The sequence below is a fragment of the Ascaphus truei genome, chromosome 1 (assembly GCF_040206685.1).
Source record: "Ascaphus truei isolate aAscTru1 chromosome 1, aAscTru1.hap1, whole genome shotgun sequence".
Lineage (NCBI taxonomy): Eukaryota > Metazoa > Chordata > Amphibia > Anura > Ascaphidae > Ascaphus > Ascaphus truei.
Genome location: NC_134483.1, coordinates 417,585,659 through 417,599,714, shown reverse-complemented (window position 1 = coordinate 417,599,714; position 14,056 = coordinate 417,585,659). Strand labels below are relative to the sequence as shown.

The 14,056-nt window shown below is 39.6% G+C and overlaps 2 protein-coding genes across 5 annotated transcripts in view; one reads left to right on the top strand and one right to left on the bottom strand.

Moving 5' to 3' along the window:
* The window catches only part of ELMOD2 (ELMO domain containing 2), an 18,378-nt gene extending 16,069 nt beyond the window's left edge, over positions 1 to 2,309 (top strand). For all 3 annotated transcript variants that reach the window (XM_075614864.1, XM_075614856.1, XM_075614847.1), the window contains one exon: positions 231 to 2,309. In XM_075614864.1, the coding sequence (XP_075470979.1) occupies positions 231 to 370 (140 nt within the window). In that variant the 3' untranslated portion in view covers positions 371 to 2,309. The remainder of the gene's footprint in view (positions 1 to 230) is intronic.
* Positions 2,310 to 3,399: 1,090 nt separating this feature from the next.
* On the bottom strand, positions 3,400 to 11,443 carry UCP1 (uncoupling protein 1). Of its 2 annotated transcripts, none has more exons than XM_075614824.1 (7): positions 11,307 to 11,443; positions 8,294 to 8,442; positions 7,325 to 7,532; positions 6,740 to 6,937; positions 6,001 to 6,102; positions 5,428 to 5,608; positions 3,400 to 4,601 (listed from the first exon to the last, which is right to left on the bottom strand). In XM_075614824.1, exons 2-7 carry the CDS (start codon positions 8,417 to 8,419, stop codon positions 4,487 to 4,489), a joined length of 930 nt encoding a protein of 309 aa, XP_075470939.1. In that variant the 5' UTR covers positions 8,420 to 8,442; positions 11,307 to 11,443; the 3' UTR covers positions 3,400 to 4,486. The 2 variants fall into 2 exon arrangements, with proteins under 2 accessions (XP_075470939.1, XP_075470948.1); XM_075614833.1 differs by lacking the exon at positions 11,307 to 11,443 and adding an exon at positions 8,588 to 8,724.
* Positions 11,444 to 14,056: the final 2,613 nt, after the last annotated feature.

Genomic DNA, 14,056 nt, shown 5'->3' with positions numbered 1-14,056 from the left:
CTGTCCTTTTTTTTTTTTTTTCTTCTTTTCAAAAGTATATGTATATATTCTAACATATATTTTAAATTGATAGACCTATAGTGACAAGCCCACTGCCCTTCTTCCCATTTACTTGGTGTTTACTCCAAGATGTCTTCTAGCTCTAGAAGGTATCTTATGGAATGACATTGCCATTATATGAGCCTAAATGTTTTGTGATTTGTCATTCTTTTTTTTTTTTTCTTTTTCAGGCTACCTGGTGTATGAATTTGACACATTTTGGTTTAAAGAAGAACCTCCGAGTATTATGCATTTCAACCAGTACAGAGAGAAATTTCACGACAAGGTCAAGCATCTTCTCAGTGACCCTGATGTTGTACTGACACTTTAACACCATCCCAGCTTCTATATTTATATACAAGGACACGAATCCTTGTGATAGGGTGTCCTACCTTATTTAACAAAAACATCTTTATTTTATGTAATATTTAGTTGTATGTATGTCTTACAAAAGCTAATGGACAATCAGACAATGCATAGATCTATATGGACCCTCTGTCCTTCTAACACCTTTTCTGTTGCAGTGACTCGCAATGAATTGCTTTGGAGCCTGTGTTGGCTTTGTTTTGACGTGTGTGTCATTCCCATCTTTCTGCTGCACTCGTTGTTAGTTAATTTGTTAACAAGTAGAGCAGCACATGTCGTCGTCTGTGCAAAGTTAAATACCTGCTTTCTATTGGTTGACTGGTTGTAATACCTTCTTGGACCAAAAGGAGTTGTTCATACTGTAGATGTCATATGTACGTAATCTTCTGAGACTTCAAAGCTCTTCAGTTATTATCCTGTAGTAAAATTACGTTGCTGGGGTTAATGAGAGATCTACCATTTTCGGTTCATGTCCCATAAGCTATTTCAGCACTCAATACCTTTGTCCTCCAGTAGCTGCAGTGCTGCAATAAGCAGAGACCATATATAAAAAAAATAAAAGCACTTGTAAAATCATAAATGTAAATATTTTTAATGTGTTTAATAGATACTATTGGTTCTGTCTTTCAACTTCTTTCCATATGAAATCAATGTTTTTTGGGCATTATTTCCATTGCTGGCAATGGATAGTGATTTTTAACATCTTCAATATGCAGCACTATAGTTGTTAGCACTCTTTACCTGAACTTGTCAAGCCACTCATCTTAAGAAACATGAGTGGCTGTTAGCCTTGGTGTATTGTAATATTGGTTATAGCAGAAGTCAATGCATTATCTCAAAGTTGATTCCCACTTATTCCCACTTATGATTTAAAAAAAACTACATTGTAATAGTACTGAAACAGTGCTTAATAATATATATTATAAACCTACACACAAATATACCCTTTCTGTAGCTTGCACTTAGGATGTTTCATCACCATTGGTTATGTTTCTACATGTTTGTAACTGAATGCTCACAAAGCATTGACATCTGATTGGGAAGTGGATGTTATGGACAGAAATCAATCCATGTTTAATGTACCACATTTAAGTATACTCCGGATTAGAGCGTAATTTTATATTTCTAGTACACTCATCTGTCTTGGTCTTCGGATTTTGTTTGATGTTAACTAACTTTTTCCAAATTATTTATTTTTGAGCCAGCATAAATGTTGTCCCTAGGGGGCGCTGTGCCTTCAATAGTTTAGATGTTTTCCACATACAGTATTCACAATTCACTGGCTGGGCAGTTCAGTTTGCTGTTTAAATCCTACATTTTACAATGCTTTTTTCCTCCGATCATGAATTGTAATTATTTAGTAGAGGTAGTGGCCATAATTCTTATGAACTGACATGCTGTCTTTATACATTAGATTCTGAGTTTCAGAACTGAGACTTCTTAAAATCCCACCCGTAACGCCCATTTCGTGTATAACAGGTGACTGGGCAACTTCTATTCACCCTATAAAATGATATATTCATGAGTTGAAGGCTGCAGTCTTTCATTGGTCATATGGCTTGGAAACGTTAGAATTGCCCGTTGCAAAATGGACGCTATTTTAAAGTGGGGTTCATGTTCCTGGCAAAATCATTACAATTTCATTGCCTAATTTCAACCTTTCTAGAAGCATTTCAACCACATAATCTACACGAGACTGTAGTATCCTAATGTTCCAGGTCTTGTACGGTGCATAATATGCGTGTCACGGTCACTTCAGACAGAAAACTGAGCGCTGCTGGAATGAAAAATCCACCTGTTGTATGGAAAAAGCTTGGGACCATTTTTGTTGTAATTGAAATGCTGAAAGATTTATAATTGTCTACTTGATATCAGATTAAATAAAATTCTACTTTATGCACAAATTTGCACACCCAGTTGTCACAATCTCTAAAGCGCAGATATTTGGGGCCAGCAAAAGCAAACGTTTAACCCTTTGGGTTCCCCCAAGACGTAGTCACTACATCATGGGGCTTGGCTCTCCACGGGCCCCATGATGTAGTGACTGTGATGCTCAAGGAGTGCGCTCTCCCCTCCCAGCATGGTTTGGGAGAGCAGGAAGTGATCTGCAGAGGAGCACTCTTCCGTTTCTGGGTTGAGGACTGCCGCAGCAATGTGACCACTGTTTGCTGAAGGGGCCGTGGCACTTTGGTGCCGCAGCCCCTTCGGCATTCAAAGGGTTAATGAATGATCCATGCATGTCATGTTAGCGAGGTTTACCTCATTCGCTTACAAGATATGCATATCGCACTCCCAGAACCAAATTGGGTTTAAAAAATATGATATAGATATGGGCTTGCTGAACATGGCGAGATGCACATTATATGTCCCTTTGAGTCCAGTAGTGACTCCTGTAACATTCTGTCCTTTGCCCTTTTTTATTGTTGGTTAGAGGCTTCATTATTAGATCAAATAATTAGTGTAACCCACAGGACTGGAAAGGTGTATTCACTCCACAAGAGAACCCATATTGGCTACATCCTAGTTTCATTCATAACCCCCTTGGTGTTTTATATGAGGTTTTTTTATCAAAAGCACAAGACTTATGGCAACTATTCTCTGCCATTTGGTTATTGACTTAATGTGCAGTAACTGAGAGGTGTCCTTTATCTAAGTTATTACGTGCAATTTAAAGTTCTTTTTCAGTGATCCACTTCCTTGTATATCACTAACTTTGATATAACCCTTCATACTTTGAATTCAGTTATCAATAATAGTGTGTGTGTGTGTGTGTGTGTGTGTGTGTGTGTGTGTGTGTGTGTGTGTGTGTGTGTGTGTAAAAAATAAAAAATAAATATATATATATCTCTCTCTCTCTCTCTCTCTCTCTCTCTATCCCTCCACCCCACTCACTTTCATTGTTATGACTGAGCCTCACTGTTACCTTAGTGACACTTCAGTTAATTATTCCTTTGGTTCATCTCTGATATGGAAAACAAGTCCTGAAACCTCATCCATGTTTATATTACATTTTATTTAAAAAAAAAAAATACAGATAAATGCTGCATTCAATAGGCCTAATTTTGCAGTATAAATATAAACGGAAGAAATAAGAGAGCTAGAAACGGTCTTTTCTTGCTTTTATACATGGTCCACAGACTTCATTATAACGTTTTTTTTTTTTTTTAAATAGTTTTAAGCTTCGCAATATAATCTTCAGACCTTAAAGTGCATCTTAAATAGTAAAGTGTAATATACTAAAACAGTTAAAGAAATAACATTACAGTAGATAAGAAAAGAGGGATTGTGTGGCATATTCGTGGCTGCCAACATTGCCCATCTTTTTTTGGAATGAAACCAATTAATTGCTGAATAGGGATTAGAAGAAAGCTCACTCGCAACAAACATTAAAAAAATAAGATTTAGCAATTTTGTCTATGCTAAATGTCTACAATTTCTCCACTGAAGGTCTCCTTACTCAATAAGGCCTCGGGCATGGTCAGCGCTTAGGCCACAATGAGAGCGGCTTTAGCAGGGGCTCGCGCACGTTGTTTCCGCACGCCTGCGGAAGCGTGTGTCTTAAGAAATCTTTAGTTTTTGAGCTCGCCGGAGTACAGGGCCGGTCACGTGAGCGGTTTGCCCAATGAGGGCAAACCAGCTCTGTGACGTGACTGGCCCGCCCCCCAGACACGCCCACGGACGGCGCGCTTTCCCTCAGCGCGCCTCCGCACGGCTTCAGTCTCCTATGGACTAAGCCTAATACTTCAAGCTTCAACATGCACTACAAGTACAGTCCTGGGTAGCAGGCATACCCGTGTCATGGTGATTTATTAGAGAACAGAAAATGTGGTTCAGGCAGCTTTGTTTCAAACTTCCCGAATGTCCCTTCTACTTGGATGGTGATCTAAAGGACATGGCCATGGTCCTCTGCACTTCGAGATGTCTGAGGAAGGATTTTAAGGCAGGATCTTGCAGACCCAATCCAACTGCTTGTGACCATCACAATGGATGGAGGAAGTGGAGCCGTTATCCAGACAGGAAGCATGGAATTCAGTCTGCAGGTTCGGTTCTACAGTCAGTCTGTTGTGTGACATTAAGGGGATCATACTGCATACTCCATTCTCTGCTTTTGTATCATCATTGCCCTTTTCAGCTGTTCATAGGACACAAACATTACTACATTCCAGGATCCCAGCCGCAGAAAAGAAGGAACAAACCTGCAAGGATAAGGGCACAATGAATAGTTTGTGGGCATGAAGCAAAATCTCTTGGCAGAAAACAGGAGCAAAGAGAACTTGCACCAGATTTGCCTAAACGCATTTTATTATTTACTTTGTTATATTTAGTGTTGTGTTTTTCCCCAGTTTTGCAGATGGGTGACTCCCCACATAGTGTTTTCTGTGAGACGCCGCATTTTCATCTAATTGATAAGTTTAGCATCGCTTTAAGGTATGGAAAGCTATAGAAGCAAGGGAACCCCACTTAGGATATAATGGCAAAGTATGAGGAAGCAGAGTTACAGGTGTGGTGGCAGCTGGAACGTGTAATTCCCCTGCATTAAGTGGACCTATTCATGTAAATGTAAGTACAGGAGATACAGTACTTGCAGCAAATTGTATATACAGGTGGGCCATGCAGGAGTGCTTAAACTAACTGCATTCATAGAAGACAATTTTAGGGGCTTATATAAAACCTACAGGGACCAGGCAATCAGATTTGGGACAGGCCACTTTTCCCAGTTCTTAGTTGTGAAGCAGTGTGGAAAATGAGAAACCTGCTCCAGGAATCTTTTTTTTGTAATGCAGGCAAAGTAGAATTCGAGTCTGCATTTGCGAATACGTTTGCCATTAGAATAGCCCTGGCATAGATATTGCGGAAACTGTCCCATTTATCAGTAGGGTGGAGCTATGTCTCTGAGTGAAGTTAAAGGACATCAATAAATAACACCTTGTAACTGCTACATAAAGTCTCCCAGCTACAAAACTGGGGCAAAAAAAGAACAAAAAGAGCAATATCCCAATTCGGACGGGAAGACCTCCTTACCCCTTATAAAATGCTGTTGGACCTTCCTTGGTGAGCATTGTCCATGCACAGTTCACCGCGTTTTTATATTGTCCTTGAGGGGAGTTCATGTATCTTGTCTTTACAACATCCACGGGTGAGGCTATAACTGTAGTACAGAACCCAGCCCCAAAGGCAGACACAAAATGGCATGGAAGGTTATCTGTAAAACACAGACAAGCAAGTGTGGAACAAGGGTATCGTAAATATCAAATATAATATTCTGCTTATTCTGTAGACATTTTTCTTCTAGTTAGTTTTAGTCTCTCTGTGTTGCAGGCTCACATCATGGAAAATATAAAAAATTAAAAAAAAGAGTTATACATAGAAACTTCTTCAGCCTGTGTGAGAATATGTGGACTGGGTATATTTCCTTAGAGTTTATATCCAGTACTTCTGACATTGGGAAAAGTAATATATGTAAATTTAATATTTTGTTTTGTAATCTGACCATCTGTTTTCCGCTATGCAAAACTGCCATAACAATTACTCTCCACATAAGCAGCACATAAGTTGTGGTAATTCTTGTGATAGCAGTGGTTTAAAAAATATTACCTGTCAGGAGTTTGTGCTGAAGCAGATTCTCTTTTATCAAATCATACGTCACCAGTTCAGTGCAGTTGACAATGGCATTTCTGGTCACATTAGGGAACGTTCCTGTGTAAAAATAAAACATGAGTTTATTTCAAACTATTTATTACTCAAAAAAAATATTGTCTGCCATTGGAGTACATAATACATTGTTGCTGGAGCCTCACTTGTAATGTTATAGTAAATGGGGTGCATTAGATTTATATCTAATTGAATATGACTATTTTAAACTACAGTTGTGTAAATAAGGGAATAATCACCACACCCCCGAGCAGGTTTAGTGTTATCTGCAGCTGTGCAACCAGAAATCTTTAGTGGCACAGCTTTAGTGGCACAGCTTTAGTGGCACAGCTTTTCACAAATTTATTAGGGCTCTTAATAAATTCCATATGGAGGGCTTAAGCATTTTCAAGTTACCTATTTAATGGGCCAGGGCTGGGGGCTCCTCAACGGATATGTTATCAACCAGCTCATTGATAACATGTTTCATTCAATTTCTGTCCCAATATGAAACCTTAATAATCCTGTCTTTGAGAAATCAAAATAGTTCTGTTCTTATTGTCTTCATATTTTCATACAGATTAACATTTCATGACAAACTGGTCACCATCTCGCTCAGCAGCTGCTGTTATAACTGTTCACGGTTGTATTTGAGGCACATATCTATGCCAACACATCTTAAAGTAGGGTGTGTTTTATATACCTTTCCAGAGCCCTCTCATCCCTTCTTCCTTGGCGATGGTTTTGTATGCATGCAAAGTGCCATTGTATCTCTTTTTAACCCCACGAAGATTGATCTGCGCTTGGAATCTGACTTTCACCACATCTGTGGGCTGGGCAATAGTAACAGCCATTGCTCCTGTAGTGCACCCAGCCAGTATCCTGCTCCCAATCCCAGCATCTGTGCAAGAACAAATACACATTACCAATGTTGTCTTACTCGTAGACATTTTTGATCTGATTAATAGCACTTGGAAGAATCAGTGATTATAGGTACAGGTTTTGCAGTTAGAAGACTGAAACATAAGCTGCCTCCCCTGTTTTTTTGCATTGCTTTCAACCGTAGCTGGCATTTACATGTCGTAGAGATTTAAAGCATCTATCTAAAGATATGCATTCAGATATTGTAATCGTACACATTATTGCTGAAGTGCCCACTGTACTAGCTCTTCAGATCAGCACACACAAAAGAAAGTTTTTAATGCTTCTGAGTTTTTTATTTTACAATAGTTACTGAGACATGCACCATTTGCCTTCATATTTTCATGATTCTGTTATAGTGACTTACTCTCTTTCCCATTGGTGTAGAAGAGTTTGACAGTGTCATATAGACCAATGCGAATAGAAGCAAAGCTCATCTGTCGCTGAAGTCCAGCCACTAACCCATTGTACAGGCTCTTGGGCCCTTCAGTCTTCACAATGGTACTGATGGTCCCAAAAACTCCCTTGTATCGGATTCCATTTGCCGCCCCAGGTACTGCTGATTCGCCTTGAATCTGAGTTTAGGACAAAGAACGAAATTATGTAAATACACGTCACTATACCGTAGGTTAGCTATCGAACCCTTCAGCACTTTGTCTTGCATAGCTCGTGTTTTGGATGCCCCATAGTCAACTGATAGGGCTACAAAACGTTCTCGTTCATATAAACATAAAAAGCAAAACTATGTTACATTTCTTATTAGGTGAATCTCTAATGTAAATGGAGTGAATATGTTAGAAGGCTGGTTAGGTAGTAAACATCTTTTGTATCCCAACTTAAGTAAGCAGAAGAACATGTTGGCTGTCTTATTTCTGTTAAGAATTTCAGTAATGGTGCATTGGCGTATGATTGGTTCCTCCTTTTTATCGGTGTACTTTTTAAGATCATCCTGTTTTGACTAACAAGTTCTTCAATTAGACCACGTGCGCAATGGTCATACCACCCTGCAGCATTCTAACAGGCAGCAATTCTTGGCTAGATTACTTGTATAATTCCACTATGAGGGTAATGGAGCTCTATGATGATAACCCAACTCCAGAGCTTAGTAGTTCTCTTCAGATACTGCTCATCCTAAGTGTCCCGCAATGTTATGACCAGACTATAACTCTAGAATGCAGCATTTTTGTAAAATAAGGTATTCTAGAAGTATATAAAACGGAGTCTTTTATATGAAATGTATGTAGTCCTAAATATTTTCTTTGATTCAACTTCACCCTTTCACTGTCCAAAGCTACACCTCAGCACACATAGGATGGTTGCTACTATGACATCTTACCTGTAACCTAACCTTTGCTGTGTCCAATGGGAAAGTGATGAGATCGGCTATGCATGCGGCGGTACCAGCGCTGAGGAACTTAACACCTGAAGTAGGAGGGATGTCAGAGGGTTTCAGTCCCACCATCTCTGCAAGATCAACTAGGAGCTCTGAGGGGAAGAAAACAGGGAGATGTATTTGAGATGCTATACACCTTTTTTTTTTTAAAGCCATGTGATAGTTAACCCTTGTTGGAAAGTGGGCCGCTCACTGTAGTTTAGAATGTTTTCCTACAGTAAGTAAAGGATTATTCACCTCCTTTATTATATCCGCAACAGTCAAAATTCTGTGTATCCTGTCAGAATACACTGTACTGCTTTGCTCCAAGCCAAAACCTTATTTTCCCATGCCAAATGCAGCACGCAGGGCTCTCAGACATAGAATACCGTAGGGTACCAAAATCTATCCGCTGCAAAAGAGGGACAAAAAAGTAGCACCAGATTTATCAACAGAACAGATGCCATTGAAAGCAATTTTCTTCTTTGATAAATCAGGTGCAATTTTATTGCATACATTTTTCAGCTGGGAGAATTGTATGCATAACTGATGTGGGCCTTGTATGAAAGATCCACCGGTGTGAAAATGGCGCAACAGTAAAAATCCCCCATTGGATTTCTTTAAATAATCATGGTTTTTGCTTGATGCATCGCATGTAATTTTCTGTCACGGTTTTGCAGCAAGGAACCTTATATAAAGAGCCCAAAATGAATAGCTTACACATTTCCTTGGAAACACTGGCCTGCCTTTTCATATCCAGTCAAACATTCACCAGTCCACAGAATGTTCCGTTTGTTGACACGTTATGAAAGATTGTATCTTACATTTTGAGTTTCAAGCGTATAGATATTCATTTTACATTTACCATTCTGACACTTTCATCTTTCCATTAATGATTCCTGAAAGTCTGAAGAACACTTCTAGGAATCCAGGGGATAATGCAGCCTCTTGCCACATCAGGGGCAGGTGCCACGATCACTATTAACTTATATTTGGTCAAATGTCAATCGAAAAAGCATTGGTGTATGGTATAAAGCGTAGTCTCCTAAAAATACTCTATTGTAACATTGTACATATATATATATATATATATATTTATTTATTTTTCCCCATAGGGGATGGGTAGTAGCTTACTAGTATAGTGCTGTCTTTGAAACGAACAAACCTGGTTTGAGTTTATATGCCAACGCCTTGTGTCTTTGCACTAATGACATTATCTCCCAGGCGCGACGCACCATATTCATTAGAGTTTAAGCTCTTCAGGGCAGGTAAAGACTGTAAATGACAGATTTGCAGAGCTTTCTGTGCTAAACTGCAGACAGGGTTGGTGCTGTACAAGAATCAAGTGCAGTTATTAGTGTAGCAAGGACTGGTTCTTGGGCCTGCCAGTACTTATCATGGGTTTTCCCCGCTCCCAGCAGTGCCCTTGAGTGACCGGGAGTGGGGGTGGAGGTGGAACCAGACCTGGGTTCACCCAATCCTGGGTCAGACCTGTTGCCCTCCTCCTGGCTGTACTTAAGGGGATTGCTGCCCAAATTTAGTTAGTGCTTCTCCCTACTTGAGAGAGGCAGGTCACACAGGTTGCCTAAATACTGGCCTTCCCTGTTCCTTTTCCCCTTGGGGGAGAGTGAGTGTGCACCTTTCCCCTGATCCTGGGAGTCTGCAAAACTGATTGGAAGGGGATTAATTGCCTAGTAATTCTGGTGCAGTTTTGTTGTTCATTCAGTTACAGAAATTGCTAACAGTAGCATAGTATCCCAGAGAAATGTGATTATTCCCAGTTTCTTACCCCTATTGGAACAACATCTAAATATTACAGCAGATTGACAAGATTCCAGGACCACGTAAGTAAGTATATTAGAAGTACCAGAACTTGAAAATAATTCTACAGTGCTAACAGAAATAAACAGAACCCATTAGAATAATTGAAATAAGGAACTAGAAACATGAGTTCATTTCACATATGGCTGTGATCCATCTTAAGTGTCCCAGTTAAAGTGTGTGGCAGAGTTAATTTTGGAGTTGAAATTGGAGGTGAAGATTGGAGGAAGATCGGGACTGCACAACAACTTTGCAACTGTGAGAACTTAACATTCGAAAAGCTGTGATTCTTTGTACTCTTCCTATCCACCAATAACTTGGAATCTCTCCTTCTGCATCTCACTATGCCCACCCTATTGCTTTTTCTGTTTACTGTTTCCTCACTTCTTGGTGAACGTCTCTGTGCACTCCAACTTCCCCACTGCACCATTATTTATACACCTCTCTCCCAACAACTTATTTACCTCTCAATAAAAAGCACCCCCACAAATCCTCTATTCACACCCTCACATTCTTTCCTGCTGCTGGGGATCTCCCCTAAGTCTGAAGCAAGACACATACACATCTGATTTCACCCGTGCCTCCCTGCCATCTCTTCCCCTCTAAAGTGTGTTAACCCTTAAGTTATTTGACTAGCCTTAAAACTTACCCTACAAATCAAGCATCCCATAGTCTGCACTCATGGTTACTGTCCCACACTCAGTCACTCCTACCACCCATTGGGACCAGGCACTGTCATCTACAGCACTTATTCCCTCACCTGCTGTCTCTGTAAGTTCCCCATCAAACCTCTTAGATTGTAAGCTCTTTAGGGTAGGGATTTCCTTTCCTATTATCTGATTTTGCTGCACTTATTGTATTATTATAATGCCCTGTACTGTATTGTTTGTGAAGCGCTGAGTACACTTTTGGCGCTATATAAATAAATACATACAATACAATAGAATACATAGAAACGGAAAAAATCTCTGAGCTATATTGTCGCCTTTGCTGCCGGAGAACCTAACAACACATTTCTATGCAATGCATTGCAGGCCTTCTGGCGGGGAAGTGGTTAAGGTGCACATATTAATCCTTTGTACACTTAACTCTTTGCAAATCTTGTACATACATTTTAATACACACATTTTCTGTAGATAGAAATGTCAGTACTTACAGTTTACCCTGAAAGGAATTGTTTCCCTGGTTCTGCTGCCTTGATTGTTCTTTGCTTGGGATGAGAACACTTTCTCTGTCACTATCCACTCAGATGGACTCCTTATAAAGAGCCGGCACTGATGTCACAATCAGATGGGATGCTCAAGAAGGCTGTACCTGGGAGAGGTGCACAGAAGACACGCCCCTCACACAGGCCCTGCCCACACACAGGCCCTGCCCACACACCCTGCTCTGCAGAGAAAAGTAATGCACTACTGTACATGTGCTATAGTAGTTACACATCCCGTACAGTGCGGGTTACAGAGTGCAGCTTGCTCTGCTGTCCATATGCAGAGCTAAGCACCTGCTATGCTGCATAACCTCAGCTTTACACATACCTCCTTTTGCAGTGGAGAGGTGCTCAGTGCTGCAATTTTGCAGTGATTTCTATGTGACACCCACAAATCTTTTATAAATGAGAGGGCCCCCCCAGTAGTTGTGTAGGTACATAATACTATTCAAATATACAAATGATAGGGGTACTACGCAGTGTAACTACAGCACAAAACATCCCTGGCCTGAGACATAGTAATGATATTCTGTTGCCGGGTAAAATATATTTTGCAATTGCTGTCCAAGTTCTGTGTCGTAATGTCTTGCATTGCACAAGCAAAGTAACAATCATTAAAGGAATCTGATAACTTGCAAGCTCTGTGCGGTAGGAGTTTGATTCTTGCATAACGAATATAAAAGAAGTTGCAGCTCCAATTTCCTATACTGGCGTTGTGCCCGTGTATTCACTGCAAGTGCAAATGCTGAACTGGCATCTTATTAGCACTATGTAAAAAACATAAAGCAACAACAATACATTTTATTTATAATGAAACTAATAAGAATATCACCATGCAACTAAATAACTTAGGGGCACATTTATCCAGTGCTGATATGGGTTATCACACCTGTTCCTGCGTTAACTTCTATTAACTTGAATGGGCGTTAACGCCGGGAATGGGTACGATAACCCGTGCCGGCATCTGATAAATGTGTGGTCTTATTCTATATCCACCAAAGCGGCTGACTTCAACTGTTTTTTTCTATTGATACTCCCTTAATACTATATCATTATGAAAAAAATGTGGCTTTTGGCTTTATTTTTGTTAAATAAATCATGACACGTGTAATATGTCATGTGTTGTTGTTCATCTCAGGTTGAATTTACCTAATTTTAAGACCTGCTAAGGAACAGGTGATTGTTATTATGTCCTGATATGTAAAACCATAGAATTCAAAGAGGGTGTACTTTCTTTTTCACACAACTGTATGTATATCTATGATACAGTTTCAGTTAATAATTATTCAATACTTTCTTTATGTATTTATATACTTATTTTATGTACTACTGATTCACTTCTAGATTTTTTTCCCTTTGCCTACAATTATATATATATATATATATATATATATATATATATATATATATATATATACACACACAGTGGTTGACAAATCACCAAAAAATCTACTCGCCACACAAAAAAATCTACTCGCCACCTAGTACCAAACGTGTGCTGCTTGGGCCAATATTTACTCGCCCGGGGGTTAAATCCACTCGCCCGGGGCGAGCAAATGTATAGGTTTGTCGAACACTGTATATATATATATATATATACATACATACATACATACATTTAATTGTATTATTTTTGTTTTGAATTGTCTATATATTCTTAAATACGCAATATAAAATGAAACTACATGAAATGTTTTAACATGGAAGTGATCCGCGCTAAGGAGGGTTGCAAATCCCTGATCTCTGCACATAATTCTCTGTCTTACTTAGACTCTTTTCATAACGTCGTCGTATAAGAAATCCTGGTGCCTCCAGCACCAGTGTAAAGTAAGGTATAATCCCCCTTTCACAACGTTTATTTCCCTAATGTTCCACAGTGCACCATCTATCATCTCATAAGATAAATAATAATAATAAAAACAACTTTATTTCCTATACAGCTTTTCTCCCATTGGGACTCAAAGCGCGTCACAATTACAGTATAGCGCGCGGTACGCAGCACAGAGGAATGTTACAGGCACAGTCCCTGCACAGGTGAGCTTACAATCTATTAATTTGGTGCCTGAGGCACAGGGAGGTAATGTGAATGATACAAGGACCCAAGGATGCAAACTCACTGTCATTGTGTACAGAGTCAGTGTCTTTAATCGCTGAGCCACTCCTTTTCCCTGTATGCATCTTGTTTATATCCACGTCCAATCTCTTTTTCTTTACCAAGGCATCTCTGTTACTCCCCACTTCAACGTACCAATCATATCTATTGCACAACGTGATTTATCACTTATTCTTGAGACTAATTTGTTTTTAAATTTTATTTTACACAGACATAATACTGAATGTATTATGTTTAATCTTTAATGTTTCATATTTTAAAAGTGCTTTGTGCTCTCTACTGATATTTATATAGGATTTTCAGAAATATAAAAGCTGCAATTGCAAGGAGTAATTAACGCGCTTTAAAAAATATATATTCTTTTTTTAACATAGGATTGAATCAGTGGTCTCCGGAGCAGACTTCCAAAGGGGCTGACGGTTTCCTGGCAAAGTTTAAAGCTCCTGCATCACGCGGGCCAATAGGAGGGCGAACCTGATGATGTCACGGCTTCCTATTGGCCCGCAGGGTGCGGGAGCTTTGAAACTCCGCCATTACGTGAACCCAGCTAGCAAAGCAGAGGGGAGGGGACCAGCACCCCCTACGG